Raw genomic sequence first — 19,797 nt, 5'->3', positions numbered from 1 at the left:
TTGGCCCCGCCTCTCACGCCGAGGAGAAAAGCGCATTTCCACTCGACCAATCAGCGGGCGAGTTCCTCACATGTGTGTATTGTTTAAACTGCCCAAAGCACGCGAGCACTGTGAGCACACAAACTACCACACGGAGACATGGCCGACGCAGCGTCCGTGAGCTCGGTTGCAAAAGACGGGAAATCCTACACTGGTGCCAGTTTTGCCACCAATCCACTCTATAAAAGTTACGAGCAAACAGCCGAACCTGACAACTGGGGGTTTGAAACAGGTAAACACGCCAACGCGGACACCGGCGATGAGGATTCGCCGACGTGCAGCGACTGTCCGCGACGGGTAGATGATGATCTGACGGCCCTCAGTCCAGAGGAGATTGCGAGTCGTTTGGAAAGGATGAGAAGAGAGTTTTACAATCGGCGCAAAATAATTATCAAGAATCTCCCCGCCGATATCAGCAATCAGGTTAGTACAAAACGCATTTGTTTTCCATCAGCTTTAAACTGGTTGAACTTTGAACAAGCGTCCCACTACACTGAAGAGACGCGTGATTCGGCCACAATTCCCGAACTGTTTCGGTTATCGCTGACTCAGTAGTTGACGGGCCATGGGGTATTCTCACTAAACCGGTCAAGAAAATGGCCTGGTTCGGTTTTATTCCATAGTAAACGGTTATATTTTTCATATTGAAAGCGAATGGGCCAGTAATATTCTTTACTTAAAGGACAAAAATAGAGTTTGACCTTTAAATCTGTAAGTTTCAGTTGGTCCAATCATCGGTGTGATATGTTCGTGTCATGGATGCTATCTTCATCTCGTTGGTAGATGTTTATTAAGTTACCAAAGATGTGCTCTAGATTGTTTCTTCTCTAAAGAAAGAAATAGTTCACCTAAAAATGAAAGTTCTCTCATCATTTACTCACCTTCAAGCCATTCCAGATGTGTATGACTTTCTTTCTTCTGCTGAACAAACAATGAAGATTTTTAGAAGAATATTTCAGCTCTGTAGGTCCATACAATGCAAGTCAATAGGGGCCAAAACATTTGAAGTTTAAAAAAAGCACATAAAGGCAGCACAAAAGTAATCCATAAGTGTGGATGAGAAACAGATCAGTATTTAAGGCCTTTTTTTTTTTTTTTTTTTACTTTCAATTCTTTGGAGGTGATATGCATGAAGCATGTGAATCGCCAAAAACAAAAGAACTCTTAGGAGAGAAGATCGTTTTGAAAGTGAAGATTTATAATAGAAACAAAAGGACTTAAATATTGATCTTTTTCTCACCCACAACTATCATGTGTCTTCTGAAGACATGGATTTAAACACTGGAGTTGTATGGATTACTTTTATGCTGATTTATTTATTTATTTATTTATTTATTTTATTGAGCTTCAAAGTTCTGGTCACCATTCACTTGTACTGTATGGACCTATAGAGCTGATATTATTCTTTGTTTTCTGAAGAAGAGAGAAAATCATAGATGGCATGAGGGTGAGTAAATGTTGGGAGAATTTTCATTTTTGGGTGAACTATCCCTTTAAATCACAGTGTCTTGTTACCCAAATTCACAGTCCGATATTATATTGTGCTAAAAGTTCAGATGGGTCAGTTGGCTCTTGTTCTTTGTGGATGCTGTTCCCTTAGGAAAATGCTTGATTCATGGGGAAAACAGGTGTGTGCGCATTTCTGTCTGGTATTGTTCCAGATCGGAATGGGAGCGATGAGGGTGACAAAAGACAGAAGGCGCTGAAACAAAACGTTCTGCTTTCACTGACACTAAAAGAAAGTGCTGGGTCATATTATGGTAACATGTAGGAAGCTTGAAAACAAAAAGTGGTCTCTTTCTTACTCTTGTCCAAAAATAACTCCCATATTTATCACTCAGATTATTTACTTAGTGGTTTTGATCATTTGTGACCACTCAAAACAACACTTGTAGGAATAGAAACTGCAGTTATTACAGGACAGCGAGAAGAGCTGTGTCACTCTGCTCATTAAAATCTAGCCTATCCATTGGATGGCTTTCTTTGATGCAAAATGGAGTACACAGTTGTTCAATAAAGTCTTTTCCTTTAGTGGTAGAATGTCATTTGCTATTGTTTTTATTTTTCATAATTCATTTTTTTTCTTTCTTTCAGGAGGTGCATGAGCTGTTAAGCAACTATGATTTAAAGTACTGCTTTGTGGACAAATACAAAGGGACAGGTGTGTATGACTCATCATATTAACATATGAATGGACATGTGTTGCTTTTTTTGAAGAGAGATTGGCAACATTTCACATCACTTCAGTCTCACTTAAAATCATCTATACAGGATATTTACAGTTTTTGCAAAGAAGCGCAGTATTGACTGAGTTTCCCCTGGGATTTAAAAAAAAATTTTTTAGCAGCGGTGCTGTTGTGCACGCGTCCACGATCCTGTAACACCAGACATGTATTTACCTGCGTTGGTGGATAAATAACTAAAAACAACCTTAGAATCATTATAGATGGGTTATTCATGTTCGCTTAGTCATGTGTGTGTTTATTTACTGGGAACTTTTGACACTTCTAGGGCTCTGGAAGCCCACATACCAGAACAGACGCATATACGTAACAACTGTCAGCACTACTGAATCACTAAACCAGTGGTTCTCAACTGGTATTGCTTTGGGACTCAGATTTTACATGGGACCTCAAGTCGTGACTCAACACAGTAAAAAACATAACTTGTATTTAATGCAGCTTGGGTGGCATTTTCTTTCATTTTGCATAGTTTTGTTAATAGTTTTCAAGGATAAGGGAATGTATCAAGTGCCTTTATTTTTGTTGTTAATATTAATAACAAAAGAAACAAAGTTTTCTCTCCCACTTTTAAAAGCTGATGAGAGAGTTCTCACTAGAATTCAAATGGGTCGCATCAGTTTTGTGGTCTGCGCCTCGATATTGAGGGAAGCCCAGCGCCTGAAGTGTGCGCTCCAGAGATGCAGAGCAGATCATTAATGTGAGCAGTTCAGTAATGGCTCATGCGAAAACCAGGCTTCAATCGCTTTACTTATTTTACTTCAGTTGCAGATGAGAAGCATATTTAGCACGTATGAAGCGCTGAACTCAAGATTATCATAAAATGTGCCTCTGCGTTCCGAAATTTCGCTTTGCCGGCTGCTGAAACTTTTTTTTTTTTTTTTATTGGAGGGAGAACCATGGCATTGTTCTTTCCCTGCTAATAAACCATGTGAAATTTCAGCAGCAATGCTTATAATTGATGCGCTGCTTTGAATGAATATAGGGGAAACACTGATTGATAGCCGCCAAACATTCTGGTTAGGGTTTGTTTTAAACCTCTAAAACGGTCTACACCTGGCATGTCTGTTGACATGAAGAAGTGCACGGACCAGTGAGCCGTGGGCTTGAGTAGGCTTTAGCAACAGTTAAATGGGAAAATGCCAGTATCTTTATTTTCAATGAAAAATCCACTGGTTTAAACATTTACTATGTTGGCTTGGCAAAAATAAACAAAAGATTATTTAAATGAGTAGACCAGAAACATCACGAGCTGACTCCGATGTAGCATTCAGAAGGTATTTAATTATGGAACAACAATACAGCTTTATTGATTTATAATGAGATCTATTTGCTTTTTGAAATGATGCACCTTGCATCTGGTTTAGACTGGGTGTAACCCCAAATATTAAAACTAATGCAAGTTTAAAGCAGGCTACCTATTTTTGTTTTTTTGTAAACTTTACACTTCAAGATTGATGTTTGGAAATCTCCCATAAACAGTGGGGACACCATTGTAACATATGCATACTTAATTGCGATTGGTCTTTCCTTCTTACTTCTATTTAAGCAGATATATCCATAAACACTTAAAAGACGATGTGGCGTTATGTTTATTCTTGCGCAATGCCAAAAGGAAAAGATGTGTGCTGAACTATTTATCCAGAACTAAAACCTTAACTTACCTAAAAAACTTACCTGCCTTGCAAGCACTGCTAGTATTTCCTTCAAGAAATGCACATCTAGTTTATCAAATCTTACTTGTGATTTATTTGTGTATTTTTTTATTTTTTTGTAAGATCACTGTTACTCATCAGTTTACTGTGTTTCTATCCAAGCTTTTGTGACACTACTGAACGGTGAGCAGGCCCAGTTTGCAATTAAGGAATTTCACCAGTATGTCCTCCGTGATCGTGAGATCTCTGTGCAGCTGCAGCCAACTGACGCTTTGCTATGCATCGCCAACCTGCCCAGGGCTTTCACCCAACAACAGTTTGAGGAGCTCGTCCGTCCTTTCGGAAACATTGAGCGCTGCTTCCTGGTGCACAGTGCCACCACGGGTCACTCAAAGGGCTATGGCTTTGTGGAGTACATGAAGAAGGACTCTGCAGCGAGGGCAAAGTCAGAGCTACTTGGGAAGCAGCTTGGGTCACGCATGCTGTATGTGCACTGGACAGAGGTTGGCTCGCTCACTTACCCGATGCTCCACTCGCACTGCCTCTGTGTGGACCAACTACCTCAAAGCGTCCTCACCGCTCAGGATCTCTGCAATGTGCTGACTGGCATGCACGCTCCCATATTCTGCCAGGTTGGTATGAGCACCTGTCCCATCTCACAAGTTTGAAAAATATAGCATCACATTGTCCTGAATATGACGTTATACCAATTTATTTTAAGTGAATTATTTTTTTTTTCTTTGAAGGAAATATCTGTAATTTCTGCACCACTAGCATTACCAAATGGAGTTGCATGATGAAATGCTGACCTTGTTTACATGCACATTAGGACAACGTTTATTCCCGGGTTTTTGAGAGAGCGGCATTCTGAAACATCATGTGAGCGCGAATGCTGTTTCTTACGCCGCTTAAAGGGATAGTTCACCCAAAAATGTTTTACTCATTCTAATGCCATCCTAATTGTGTATGACTTTCATTCTTCTGCAGAACACAAATGAAGATTTTTATTCTTATCTCAGCTCTGAGGTCTTCACAATACAAGTGAACGGTGACCAAAACTCAGAAGCTCCAAAAAGCACAAAGACAGCATAAAAGTAATTCATAAGACTTAAGTGGTTAAATCATGTCTTCAGAAGTGATATGATAGGTTTGGGTGAGAGACAGATAAATATATAAGCCCTATTTTAAAATCTGCACCTTTGACCAGCCCTGACCAGTAGGTGGCAGAATGTGAAGGTGAAAGTCACTTCCACACCAGAATGTGGAAGTGAAAGTGGAGATTGACAGGGAAAAAAGACTTAAAGGGGTCATGACATACATGTATATATTTTATCATCTTCCCTAAGGTCCACTTAATGTTAGAAATGTTATTTTTATTTTTTTCATAATTTAGTAAGATACAGTATAATTTTCCACCCTGTCTCTGGCCCTCTGTCTGAAATGCTCTGTTTTAAGCTCTCTGGCCCTTTAAAACTTCAATGTAAATGCCTACTGTTATGATTGGCTAAATTCGTGCAGCCCTTCCAATACAGCCGTATTTTAAACTCAATCGGCAGACAATGAACAAGCTCCACAACATTATAAAATAAAATTTCAGGGTTTACACATACTCGGAATACATTGCATCCGAATGCATTAAGCACAGTGGCACTTTAACTAAAAACACATGACATGAAATATTCGTGAATGAAACAGTTTACTTGTGGTTTTGTGTCGGGTCCAATAGAGTTTTAACTGCCCCATCTTTATTAATGCTCATTCAATAACAGTTCCCTTGCAAAGCTTGAATCATGTATTAACTGGTTAACAAGCAATCCACGCTGATCAGAGTTGAAAACATACAATCCATGCTGAAATGTTCTGAATATGCAAGCGTAATATAATCCATGGGGATGTTGGGTGCTTCAACAGGCCAAAGCAGAAACACTGGTCTTCACATCTTACATCTTCCATGTTTGTTTACACACAGAACGGCATGTGTTTCTCCCAGTCAGTGGCAGCAGCAGAATGAGATGTGCTTTTAAAAGTTGCGCTTGTAGTGCACATCCCCAGAAACACATCAAAACGATCAAAGACGTCCATCTTGTGCATTTTTACAAAAGGCTAACAATTAAAAATGGCACAGATGGGTGCAAAAACAGTCCAGAATGCCTTCAAAACGGCAAGAAACAGTCCAACTGAATGAAACGGAATGGTCTCCTTTTTAGAGTTATAACTTGACATTGCGTCTTTTAAAAGCGGCGTGAGATGAATGATAACCATCCATTCCTCTAGTGTAGAAAAACATCAATATTTTTGCACGACCCATGTGAAACACGTGAGGGAGGACCAGCGTGTCTGCGAGAGAAACGGGCTCCGTTTTTGTCTCTCTTGCGCCTCAGAAGCGTTTCTGACTGCACTCTCACCGCTCTGAGTTTGCAGTTATTTAGATGACCTGCTTCGTCTTTATTGAACTGTTGGACATGATGTGAATGCACAAATAGTTTCATAAAAATATTGATACAGGGATCTAAAGGATCGATCCTATATCATGAGGAAAAGTAGTGCAAGATATCGATATTTGATAGTATTGGCACAGCCATAGTCATGACCCCTTTTAAAACTGTATCTGTTTCTTACCCACACCTATCGTAATGCTTCTGAAGAAATGGATTTAACCACTGGAGTCGTATGGATTACTTTTGTTTCCTTTGTCTTTTTTGGACCTTCTGAGTTCTGGTCACCATTCACTTGTATTGTGAGGACCAACAGAGCTAAAATATTCTTCTAAAAATCTTCTTTGGTGTTCTGCCAAAGAAAGTAATACACATCAGGGATGGCATGAGGGGTGAGTAAATGAGTTTTATTTTCTGTCAACTATCCCTTTAAGGGATTAAGAGAGAGCGGTTTAACACACCTAGGTTTCTCCCAGTGACTGCAGCTTATGTGGTCATGTAAATTAATACATGGTGTTTTTAAAGGATTTTGATGAGTGTGCATGTGAATGGAAATTACCAGATTAATTAGCCAGCATCACCGGATGTATTGCTGCATTATATCAACGAGTGAAATGTCACGAATTCAACATTTCTTGGGAGTACAAAGGAGAATAGTGAACACACAGATACACCCACAATCAACTCGAGCACACCAATTTAAAATATCAGCTTCTGTCCCTTCGTCCTCATTTGCTCTCAAGTGCACCAGAGGAATCCCGGAGTATGATGTAAGAGGGAAACCCCACTATCGCAGGGCGGCAGCAGGCACAATTGAAAACTTGAGGAAACAAACACAGCAGCAACTAGGGATGCACAAATACCACTTTTTCTCTTCCGATATATCAGAAATCTCCGTATCAGCTGATACCGATCCCAAGCCGATATCAGTTTAGAATATCTTTACATTATTGTGTGGAACTAATTGGGAGTACTCTTTAATAAAGAAACAAACCTGTAACTACAGATTATTTCAGTATAAATGTATTGCCTATCAAGAAAAACTTTATTGTTAACTAGTATACTGGATAATGTAGCAGCAAAATTAACAGTAATTCAAGTCTTCAGTAGAAAAGAAACCAGTTTTTTTTTCTTCACATATTTCAACTTGCATCTGGACTTTAAAGGATTCAGATCTCTTTTGTTCAATTTAGTTGTAAGATATCAGTCCACTTTTCATTCACAGTTATTTTTTGGAACCCATTCAACTTAAATATTGTTATAATTTGTAAACAAATACTAATGATAACAATAATAATAATAATAAATTGTTATTAATATTATTATTATTGACTTATTTTAAATGCAAAGTAATATATTTAAATCGTGCACTTTTTAAACCCTCACGCTTTTATTTTGACATTCTAAACTCTCCAGGAAGTCCTGTATGTGTATGTTTGTAGGCAAGTTCACAGTAGTTTAGTTCGCTGCTTATTAAAATTCTGGTAAAATGCATCTCCGGTGCCATTCTAAATGCATATTATAAGTGAACCGAACTATTGAGCATCTACATCTGAGATATTGTCCATGAGCAGCCCTCAAATATTGCGCACTGCTGTGAAGGCTAAAATAGCTGCGAGTGCATCACCAGCCTGTGTGTGAGTTTGTGTCAACAGAGTAGCACCACTCACTAATGCGCTGGCACTGCGCATACTATATATTTACTTATTAAATACAGCCTTTTGTGATTCACAGAGCTATCGCACGTCTTCAAGTGGCTTTGAATAAAATGCACGAGTCATATGAACTGCTTTAATGGTGTTATGGTTCTTTTTTCATTTTTGGAGCTTGACAGTAACGAACATGACTAACACAGTATCGGATTTGGATCGGGCTTGTCGGACCGATACCAGATCCATCTAAAAGCTTCAGTATCGGAGCCGATACTGATCCAGGTATTGGATCGGTGCATCCCTAGCAGCAACTACGGAGCATCGTCTTCTGATGCCATGTTCGTTATTCACTCAAGCGTCTTGAGGAAATTACATGCTGTGGAGAAGGCGACTTACTGACTGAGCCACATGTATACGGGGGTAGACTGTAAACAGCATGTAAACCCAAACGCTGCTTTAGAGTTTTATGGGGCTTTCTCTCACCTGCGTAAAATGTTTCTGGCCTTACAGTTGTCTCTGCGTATTAAACTGGGATTTTAAGTCTTTTAACATACAAGAAATTATAAGCATCACCTTTAAAATACATATCAAGACTACGTGAAGCGACATTCGCAATGCATGTAGCTGAATGTGAAAATGGAATATTGTTCTGGAAATAACACTGGGTGATGATTGTAAAAGTTGGACGTTCTACACCAATGTAAAGTTGGTTTTAAAAGTTGTTCAGTGTACATTTTAATTATTTTAATTTTCCTGCAGGCCATGGGTTACGTCAGTAGATGCATTGCTTTAAGTTTTTGATTAAAATATCTGAAGAGAAAAATTATTTTGAATGATATACTCTGACTCGTGTGCAATAAGACATTAATAAGACACAGACGTTAAGGAAGTAAATGGGGTCCTTTTTGATTTCATGTCAGATGTATTTGTTAGAGTGGCAGATAGCAACATTGCAGTCAACACACCATTTCATTATTTCTCCAATGGCAGATTTTTAATTTGAAGTTTCATTTGCAACCCTTCAGCCCTTTGTCATTTCGGATGCTCTGCAACGCTTATTTACCTAATTATCTGGTGGAACATTATCTGCCTTCTGCAATATTAGGATGATGAAATCTAGGGTGCTTATGTATACAGAGCTAATGAAGAACGGTGGAAATATTGAGCTAATATGACTGATCAGCCAAATGGTACAATTTGACTCTGGCCTTTTATGAAGGGGTGAACAAGATGATACGGTAGAAGTTGCTCACCCGAAGTATTAAAATTTGTTTTGTACTTTGTGCTACGGTCTAGGGATTCACCGTTTTAAAATATTGTGTGCCGATACGAAATGTGATTATACCGATAGTTTGGTTCTGCTTTTTTATGCTACCTAGTTTCAAATCTTTGCTTGTCAAGCTTTTAGGTGAGTAATCAAATTAGTTGTGTTAAGTGTTAATGGTAGTTCCACATCGGGAAATTTTAGCAGTGCAAAGCTTACAAAGTGCAACTCTTGACACCCAAAGTAATTCCACACGAGACATTTGTTTTTATACATAGCACGAGTTGTAGGCTCGTTGTCTGGTTCAATTTTCTGCCCCCTCTTGATGGGAAATAATCAGCCCTAATAATTGTGTGGTTTTTTTAATGCAGATAATTGCTTTTATCTGCGCTTATCAATGTGTGGCTAATACACGGACATAAACGGTACCTTAAATCTCAAGCCAAACTTATCTATCTCTTATCTAAATTTCCACTTGTGCTGATCCTCTCACCATAGAAAATGTTGTTGATAAAGACTTTAACTTCTGTGCTGACATTTATCCACTGCATTTATCCACTAGATGGCTGACGTTTATACTGACATTTACAATGATTTAACTTTTATGACCATTTCTGCACTTTTCAGAAGAAACTGATAGTGTTGTTAACATCCTGATCTGTTTATTTTTATACAATATTACAATTAGAAGTCCCTTAAAGGAGAATTTCACCCCAAAAAATGTAAGTTGTCATTATTTTCACACCCTCATATCAATCATTATTTGTCCTTCTGTGGAACACAAAAGAAGCATTACTGAATGCCTTGTGCTCTTCCATATGATAGCGCATAGTGACCAATGAGATTTGAGAGCTGCAGCACAGATTAATAACATGTCAAGTCAAATTTCATTTGAAAAGCCTTTACAGTTATTTAAATTTACATGTAGCTTTTTCACCTTTGACCTGCTTTCCCTGCATTGGTTGCTGTGGTGACCACCACTTGACTGGGCCAGGTGCTGTCAGTCAGCAGGTCATTCTGGAATGAGAAAATGCTGTTGCCTTTTTCATATGTTAAACACTGACAACACACACACTATGGGCTGTCAGGCATGTTTCCCATCAATATGGAATTAGGACAAGCTTTGAGAGGTTAATGCTCATTAAATCTGATGTCCTGTGCTCCCTGTTCAATTTCACAGGTTTTAGGCAGGTATTGAACTGGCCTCATGTAAATGAGGCTCCAGTCATGTGTCAAATAATGTTTAATGAATTTGTTTAGCAATATCTACTTAAGGACTTAGCGACTCACGATTCCCACCAGAGCAGAGAGGCTTGGGAGCCATTATTAATCTTAAGGGTTCTGTCAAATGTTTGTCTCCTTTGTGCAATTATGCATGTGTTCTCCATAGATTAGGTTTCTTTGTGCATATTCAGCAGCACAGTTCTGGGCTTATTTTTGGCTGGGTTATTACAATGTTTTGCAGTCAGTTACTGCCATAGTGCTCAGAGTTGTTTTTTCTTAGGAATGGGAGTTATTAGGAATGTAGCTTTTTTTTTTTTTTTTTTTTCAGCTCTGCGTAATGGGTCCTGTTCCTTTAGCGATGCTTTGAGTGATTCTTTTAGTACTTGAAGAATACTAAATTGGATCTAACAAGTCTTCTATGATCAGTAATACAATCTGTTTTGGTTGAAGCAAATCTAAATGTAACTCCTTTTTCACAATATGGTACATACGCTTTGTGCATCCGTCGAGTGTGAGGAGCTTCATTTCATGATCGTGCCACAGCGACTGCAGATGTCAAAATTTAAAAGGGAAAAGGGAGTTTTTTCGAAAAAATTAGGATTTTGGTCTTTTTCACCTCAAACCGATTGCATCACTTCAGAAGATTAAATATAGTATGGATTACCTTTATGCTGCCTTTATGTCCTTTTTGGAACTTGAAAGTTTTGGACTCCATTGACTTGCATTGTGTATATATATATAAACCCATATCTCCATCAAAATATCTTTGAAGAAAATCAAATGAGGTTGAGATGGCATAAGTGAGTAAATTATAAAAAGAACCAGCAAGTAAGAGTACACTGATTGTGCAATGACAGTGTAATGAGTAGAAATGCTGTTTTTTTGTGGTTTTGCTGCCCAGTTTTATTTTTTATTTTTTTATTTATTTATTTATTTATTTTTTTCACATTTAAGACCGTACATGCAAAGTGTAATTTAGGGTGCTTTCGCACTAGCACTTTTGGTGTGCACCCAAGTTCAAATGACATCAAAGTTCGGTTAATTTGGGTGGTGTGAACATTGTTTTCCGAACTCTGTTGTGCACCTGCGAACCGCACCAGAGTCCACTTGAAAAGGTGGTCTGGGGTATGGTTCATGTGAACTCCAAGAAAGCAGTCACAATTATTATGGTTTAATGAATTTCTCATACCAGCTTGTGTCCAAATAAATCACCTTCAGAGAGCAGCTCACATTCTTCACTCTTGCAATGCATCCGCTGGCTCGTGGCAGACACGCTAATATTCTTCACTTAATTGCACATTCAATGCATCCGTGGCAGACAAACATAATTGTCGTTTTGTGCATGTAAAGTTTTGGTGGTAAATCCAAAGAGATGAATACTTCAATAACACAGTGAAGTTGATGCCTTCTTGAGTTGTTGCCTAGTTACAGTAGTAAACCGCTGCTGATTGTACTCGCGTTGATGATGTAATCGGACCGCGGTTCGGATCCAAAAAATGATGTGAACAGACCAGCAGGAGCAGGGGGAGGAAACAAACTCTGGTTCAGTCCAAGCAATCAAACCAAGTGTGAAAGCACCCTTACTGTCAAGAGTGTCTTAATGTGGTGATCCATTCATATCAGTGGAAGTAGAGGTCTGCGTTCACGCGGAACTCGCGCAGGACCCACGGGACCCGATTAGATTTCTTGCTGCGCAGGATTATATTTCTGATTTTTAAGGCAGGAGTGGACAGTATTTCCAGTGAGTGGTGTACGGAAGCAGGTGATCAGAAAAGAGCCTGAAAAGTCAGTTGTGGATATCTTTAATTTATAAATGCAAAAATAAATATATATATAATATATATAAATACAATTAATTTATTTTTAACAAACAGGAAATACAACATAAAAATGTGCACCAAATTATCCAATATTTAGAGCAGGCTATGCTAGTAGTGAATGGAGCTTTAAAAGAATGGAAGAGCAAAGCACAGAAACACTGTCATCAAAGGATGTGAAATTCTGACTGGAAAATGGTCAATTTAGTGTCAAGTAATCAACCTCAGGCAAGTCAGATGGGCATCATGTCACACATCATCTCATAATGGCAATAACAGAAAAAGAAAATGTTCTTGGTGTACACTTGTCTATTTGTATGGCTTTTGCCCAGTGTAGAAAACTTATGCGGGGTAGCGGGAATGGGAGCGGTCGGAAAGAAGATCACTGTGGGCAGGGAGCGGGTGAACATGGTCAAATGTTTCGGGAGCGTTCTGGTGCGGGATAGAAACTTGGGTGGGCGGGATGGACAAAAGTCCCATGCAGACCTCTAGGTGGAATAATGCAGACGTTCAAGAAGCATGTCATAAATAATTTGGTTCCAGGATTTTGTTATTTAAACTAACTGATTCTGAAAAGGAACTGGTAGTTATTTCCCAACCCTGGTTTTCCATTCTGTTGTTTTGTGGTGTTGTGTTTTTGAGTGGGCCACCTCATTAAAGATACCGTCACAGTTACTGATAGACATGATGGCAGTCGTTATGATTGTGTTTCTAAACAGAACCCTTAATATGTGGTACTGGATTTTGTGATGAACAGACAAATGTATCACTGCACTTTTTGACCTTTTTAAAAAGAGGTTGTTTTACCAATTTAAAATTGAATAGAATTTATTTTAGGCACACGACTAGAGGTGATAATTCTGCAACTTTTTAATGCAATGTTGACATAGAACATCAACTTAAACTTATTAAATTGACAATCACACTGGCGAAATCTGGAATTGGATGAATCCAGACACCCAACTGGGCACAGTGGTTATGGCTCAAGGCTCACTCACCCTGTGGCGATTGTATTGGCAACCTTGTGTTTTTCAGCATTGAGCATAACACATTGCGCTACACAACCTTTGCTACATCCCCAGTGAAAACAGGGTTTTCCTAGGTATTTCATTACCTAGTCAGTTGCTTCTGTGCTCACTAGACAGCATTTTGGTTCTCTTTAAAAAAAATAAATAATAATAAAAATTTCCATCTCCCCCACAGCTTGCTCAGGGTCAAGATTCCAGTTTTCGACGGTTTGCAGTGCTGGAGTTCTCCACGCCAGAGATTGCTGAAGAAGTGCAGCGCCAGACTGATGGAAGAGCTTTGGGTGGCACTCACATACGGGTGTCCTTCTGTGCGCCTGGACCACCGGGAAGGAGCATGCTAGCTGCCCTCATTGCTGCCCAGACTATGGTAAACCCTGTCTCATTCTTCGGCGTACTCCTAAATAAGTCCCATGCATTACTTCATAGGCGCTGACCATTTCATTTGGGGAATATGTTTCACAGATGCATTGCAATGCAAATTTATAATCAGAAATGTAATAGCTTATGGAGTCTATTAATGCATATGCAATGCAAAATTCGTGTCACAGTCAATAAGAAAATCTTTCCTAGGCTAAAGTCCATTGCCGATTTACGGCACTTTAAGATGCTCTCTGCGACCATAAGTCTTTAATACGATTTTTTAAAATACTTCATGGGAACATGGTTAACATTCAAAATCTTATTGAACGTTTCTACTCGAGAGCTAAAGGAACACTATCCAGTTCTTGTTGATGTCAGCTACAAACAGAGAACCCTCAAGCAAATATCAAAGCTACTGCATTTGGAAAGGATGACATGAATCAGAAGGTCTTTTGAGTGTTTTATTGCAGCAGATTTGCACTCCTGTTGACAAATTGATACAAGAATCATTTTGTAATGGCATCATGATTTCCAGAAACAAAATCAATTGGAATCCTAAGGTGCCTGAAGATTGCTACCCCCAAGTTTTGTGTGTAAATGTCATACTGTGTTTCTACAGGCCTTGAACAGAGGGAAAGGTCTCCTCCCTGAGCCCAATGCCATGCAAATCCTTACTGGCTTGAATAACCCTGCGGCACTCAAGATGCTGCTGGCGTCTCTCAATCCAGGACAGAAACAAGGTGCTTTCTCCTATCATTTTTCTATGATGCAGTTTGATAGTAGGATTTCTTATTCCCTGCCTAGATGAGTTTATCTTACCCTTTCAGTGGTAGATTATAACAATAGGATTGTGGAAGTAAATGTTCATTTTCTCCATGGACTGCCAGGAATTAATCTTACAAGACAGACCTACCATGAACCTCCGTAGAAGCGTGATTCTGTAAATGTGTGATTTCTTTCTTAAGAAAAAAATGTTGAATGCATTCCATCTTGAAGAACTACATTACCCATTATTCTGAAGAGAGATCCAGCAATCAGATGTCACTGTTAGAAATGTTAAAGGGATAGTTCACCCAGATATGAAAATTCCCCCATCATTTACTTGGTCTCATGCCATCCCAGATGTGTATGACTTTTTCTTCTGCTGAACAAAAAGATTTTTAGGAGAATATTTCAGCTCTGTAGGTCCATACGATGCAAGTAAATGGTGGCCAGACATTAGAAGCTCCAAAAAGCACAAAGGCTTTATAAAATAATCCATAAAACAGTGATTTAATCTGTCTTCAGAAGCGATATAATAGGTGTGGCTGAGAAACAGATCAGTATTTAAGTCCTTTTTTATTTTTAAATCTCCACTTTCACTTTCAGATGTGTTTTTAGTTAAAAAAAAAAAAAATATTTAAAGTTTTTAATATTGATCTGTTTCTCACCCACACCTATCATATCGCTTCAGAAGATATAGATTTAACCAATGGAGTTGTATGGATTACTTTTATGCTGTCTTAATGTGATTTTTGAAGCTTCAAAGGTTTGGCCACCATTCACTTGCTTTGAAATTTCTTGGAGCTGGTTGGTTTTGTTTCATGGCTTAGAAATGTATAACTTTATATTGACCTTGGCTGCTGAAAAGTGGGTCTCATTGTTGCCACTTTTGAATGACAGTCGTCTCTCAATATGCAGGCCTGCTGGGAGCTGCACCTGCGGCACCTTTGCTGGCTAACCCTGCCCTCTCTGCTGCCCTGATGCAGCTGTTGCTCCAAAACCAAGTCCAGCAGGTACAAACCCTCTAACATTCCATTTCAACACCTGCCAATGTCCCAGCTGCATGCATTCTAGCTCTCACTGTCTTTTCTCCCCTCATAGCAAGCTCTTTTAGGAAATCCACTTCTCTGGGCACAGGTTCTGTACAGTAAAGAGTACAATGTCCTCCCTTGTGTGAGTGGTTACTCTGTGTGGGTGTGAGGTGGTTGTTGTGTATTGTTTGACCAAATCGAAAAATATTCAGTTACTTGATTGGCCAGAATATTCCTCTTACTGTTCTGCTTTGCTGTGCTGTGTTTACACCCCTTTTTTATTTTGTTGTATTTGATAAAGTCTTAAGTGTACTTTCCAGAAGGCAATTAACAGGGTGATGTTTTTATTTATTTGTTTTAAATGTCATACTAATGTAAGGTCCCTCCACAGGCTGGATTGCTAAGTGAAAATCCTCTGGCCTCTCTTCCTCTCCAGCAAGGAATTAATATACTGGGAGAGTTACCTCAAGGTATAGGCTTGTCTTCCTTATTTTATTGGGGTGGGGAGAAGTATCTCTGAAAAATCTGGGGCAGGGCCGTAGCAACCATATCCTTTTAAAATATTCAGTATGGCCATTAAGCAGAACACAAAGATTTTCAGAAGAATATTTCAGCTCTGAAGGTCCTCATAACGCAAGTGAATGGCGGTAAGAACTTTGAAGATCTGCTTTTTGGAGCTTCAAAGTTCTGGCCACAATTTTCTTGCATTGTATAGACCTACAGAGCTGAGATATTCTTCTAAAAATCTAAATTTGTGTTCTGCAGAAGAAAGTCTTACACATGGAGGACAAATCTCAGTTGCTTCTGAGACAGTCAGCCTACGCATATTATCACGTGGCTTGCTGAGCGTGTTACTGCAGAGACTTGGTGTGTGTGGAGGCTCATGCTATTCATGGTGGCATCCACACACAACTCGCCATGCCACCACCGAGAGTAAGAAACCCCACTTATCGATCATGAGGAAGGTAACCCATGTGACTTCCCACCCTAGCAACCAGGCCAATTGGTTGCTTAGGAAGCCTGGCTGTAGTCACTCGGCACACCCTGGATTCAAACTCTCAACTCCAGGTGTGGTAGTCAGCATCTTCTCTCGCTGAGCTACCCAGGCCCTGCTTAAGGGCATTTTACACTGTACGTGGTGAGGGACAAGCTTTTGCAATCTGGGCAGTGTGTAGCACGAGCGCAACAATGCCAGCAACTGCTGCAGCTCAACATGAGAGTGAAAACGTAATCGCGTCAATTAGAGATACTATAAATAGCCTGTTGTATTCCATGTTGCATGTAAGTGATAGTTTAAAAACAAACAAAACAATAAAATGGCATTTATGTCTCCATAAACTATTAACCGTGTACATAACCCATCCTCTACAAAATTAGATTGGTGGGCAGATATTGTTTCAAAAAAGATAAATATATTATTTTCATGTTTTCCCATATTTGAGTTCTAAACTGAAATGGCTCGATCATGTTGAATTAATGAAAAGAAGATCTGCCACTTAAAGTTGGGCACACCTGGCATATGCAGTGTCTGTCAGCTTGAATTCTATAACTTATATATATTATAGATCTGCTTTGGGTGTATGTTGGCTTTCGATATTGTTTGCATAATTTTGTTATTCAATCAGAGTACATCAAAATGAATGAAGTGCATTTTAGCCAAAATGACTTTGCCTAGATAACATTATGCAATCTGAGTTTTTAAATATTTTTTTCAATAATTGGATTATTCGTCAAAATAAAAGTTAGTTTACTCGATTACAAAAGTAATCGTTAGTGATGACCCTAGGTTGTCTTATTGAAGGAGGTTGTACACCAGATAATGATTAAAATCTATTAATTCCAGCTATTGGTACTAGCACCTGACATTCAAATGATTTAAAAAAAAAAAAAAAAAAAATTTTAAAGGTGTGGAAACCCTTTGGGGATTAATGTGGTGTATTTAATAAATTTTACTCAGGTTGGATTGCTCAAAGTTTGGGCTTTCAGAATGAGTCTCTTGGCCCCATCAAACAACCATCACTGGGCCGACCACTAGGCAGAGAAATGGACACCCCAACCACCCCAATCGGCTTTCCCCCAACACCCTCTCCTGCATTGCAGGGAATGAGCATGTCCCTATTGGGTGGCATGTTAGGAGCAGATGGGCCAACTCTTCCAGGGGTGAGACTGTTATTAACTGCTTATCTTTTCTAGCTCCTTCTGTTTGGCAACACGTTCTCTTATCATGTAGGGTACTTTACCATCATGCTTTCCCTGTCGAAGGGTTTGATTAGTCAGTTGATATGTGCTTTATTTTGGTTTTGAGCTGTTTTTATATCCTGTTAAGATATCTTCAGACTATTGCAAAAACATCTGATACATAGTTTCTTCTTGGACTGAATGATTATACAAATGAAACAACATTGTGTGTTTACAAGCACTCCAATATGCTAATAACTACCAAAAATCAGCTTTTTAAATTTTGAAGTCATCGGATTATTCCCTGCATTTGATGTCAAAACATGAACCGTCATGGGCACAACACTTGAGCACATTTCAGCTGTTTGGGTGTGAGGCGCTAAAATGTGGCACAAACTGCGGCATGTATTGATTTAATTTATGAAAGACATTAGTGTCATTAGTCTAGCGGCTAGCCCCTCTAAACCATTACAGAGGAAATTCAAATGTCAAATTATCAAAGATGAAAATCATCATTTTATATATACAGTAGTTTGCTTGTTTTTTTTGCTCCCCCTTCAAAGGTATCTATATTGGGTGAGCCTCCTAAAGAAGTACCCCAGAACCCCTTTCTCGGTACTAGTTTATTCCCATCTTCAGGTAAGTCCACCTGTTGTTTTGTTTGTCTGTATTTTTTTGTCATTGATGTTGTTTCCCTTTACAAGCACAAAGCCTTGTTGCATTGCCTAAATCAGAACATTTTGTCTAGGTGCCAGCACACGGGCCCACCCCTACAGGAAGAGGACGGCACTAGGCAGCACATCAAACCAACGCTCAAACCATAGCATCCACTCAAACTACAGCCTGCGCTTCCAAGAGTCTTACACACCAGAGTTTCCACCTCTGCACCAGGTTAGCTCGTGTTTTAACCACTAACTTAACAAGTAACTGCTTCACTGATCCATACTCCCTGGGTGTTGTGTAACTGTTTTGTACCCCATTTAAAGGACCCTTTGTCTCACTTGTATAAGCAGGAGGAGGCTTTAGAAAATGCAGCACTTTCCAGCTATGGAATGCAGGTATGACCTCCCACCATTGCAACGACCATAAGGATTCTGTTCAGCCATTACACAAGTGAAATAATTTTAGTCTCTTTCTCTCTTTAAGCAGTCCAGAATTGCAGGCTTCAGTGATCCAGGGTCTCCATTCAGCTACCCACCCAGCCCCCCTCAGTCCTCTTATTTCAGTTTTGGAGCCCCTACAAGCATCCCCTCCACCCAGCTCAATAAGGTACAGTACTTTCCTTCTAACTGCGATATTGTATCGTCTCCTAACATTATTCAGCCTCAGAAGGCAAGACAAATGTCCAGGAGTCAGGTTGCACAGAGGTTTCTTTACAAGCTTTTACAATGGCCCTTTTAGAGGAAGTACTAGTTGCTGGGTTTGTAAGGTTTATAGCAGGGTAGGGTTGCGCAGTATACCGGTACTAACATAATATCACGATACCAAAAATTTTAAAACGGTATGGTATCATCATGTTAATTTCGGTACCATATTAAAGTATGCTGCCATTAGCAAGATGTGATGTAATGTGAGAGTTTTGAGGTGAAATCAAAGACTATTTTAAAATAATGAAGGTCTCGATATGGCCACGTGTGATCATTAAACTGCAAAAGAATGTCTTTTAATGAAATAATATAGTCACATGCGCTGCACACCACAGAATGAATGAGAGGCTCTGCTCTGTCATCTTTCACACACACGCAACACACTACTACTTGATTTTCATGCAGTGTGTCCAATAGTATCCATCTGCAGAGCAGTGTGTTTAGTGTATAAACGGCTGTGAACTCTCAAATGACCTTTCTCACTGGAGATTTCAGCTCGCGAGTCACTGGAAGTTTGATATAACGAACCCTTCAAAAACAGGAAGAACTTTGACAAAAATATTACTACTCTATAAAAGTGTAATATTCAAATTAGTAGCAGTAATACTTATAAAAACAATAATATAATATTAAATGGTTATATTATTAGTATTATTAACTGTAAGCAATATCACAAAAGCTGAAAACCAGTACTGAATATCTGCATGTTGTGATTCAGCCATGGCAGCCTCAAGTAAACAGATTG

The 19,797-nt window shown here is 39.1% G+C and overlaps 1 protein-coding gene across 7 annotated transcripts in view; it reads left to right on the top strand.

The window, feature by feature from the left end:
- The first annotated feature begins 116 nt into the window (after nt 1-116).
- Nucleotides 117-19,797, top strand: part of LOC127449953 (ribonucleoprotein PTB-binding 1-like) — a 30,377-nt gene continuing 10,696 nt past the window's right edge. For 4 of the 7 annotated variants that reach the window (XR_007898886.1, XM_051713610.1, XM_051713609.1 and 1 more), the window contains exons 1-12: nt 117-462; nt 2,134-2,200; nt 4,097-4,566; nt 13,530-13,721; nt 14,334-14,454; nt 15,395-15,489; nt 15,899-15,977; nt 17,465-17,667; nt 18,249-18,324; nt 18,434-18,576; nt 18,696-18,743; nt 18,832-18,954. Coding sequence is in view for 6 of the 7 variants with exons in the window: in XM_051713610.1 (XP_051569570.1) it covers nt 139-462; nt 2,134-2,200; nt 4,097-4,566; nt 13,530-13,721; nt 14,334-14,454; nt 15,395-15,489; nt 15,899-15,977; nt 17,465-17,667; nt 18,249-18,324; nt 18,434-18,576; nt 18,696-18,743; nt 18,832-18,954 (1,941 nt within the window). In the remaining variant the exon portion in view is untranslated. The remainder of the gene's footprint in view (nt 463-2,133; nt 2,201-4,096; nt 4,567-13,529; nt 13,722-14,333; nt 14,455-15,394; nt 15,490-15,898; nt 15,978-17,464; nt 17,668-18,248; nt 18,325-18,433; nt 18,577-18,695; nt 18,744-18,831; nt 18,955-19,797) is intronic. The other 3 variants (XM_051713608.1, XM_051713607.1, XM_051713606.1) reach the window with 3 other exon arrangements.

The sequence above is a fragment of the Myxocyprinus asiaticus genome, chromosome 13 (genome assembly GCF_019703515.2).
Source record: "Myxocyprinus asiaticus isolate MX2 ecotype Aquarium Trade chromosome 13, UBuf_Myxa_2, whole genome shotgun sequence".
Lineage (NCBI taxonomy): Eukaryota > Metazoa > Chordata > Actinopteri > Cypriniformes > Catostomidae > Myxocyprinus > Myxocyprinus asiaticus.
Note: the sequence above shows the minus strand (reverse complement) of the source record. Positions and strands in the feature narration are given on the sequence as shown.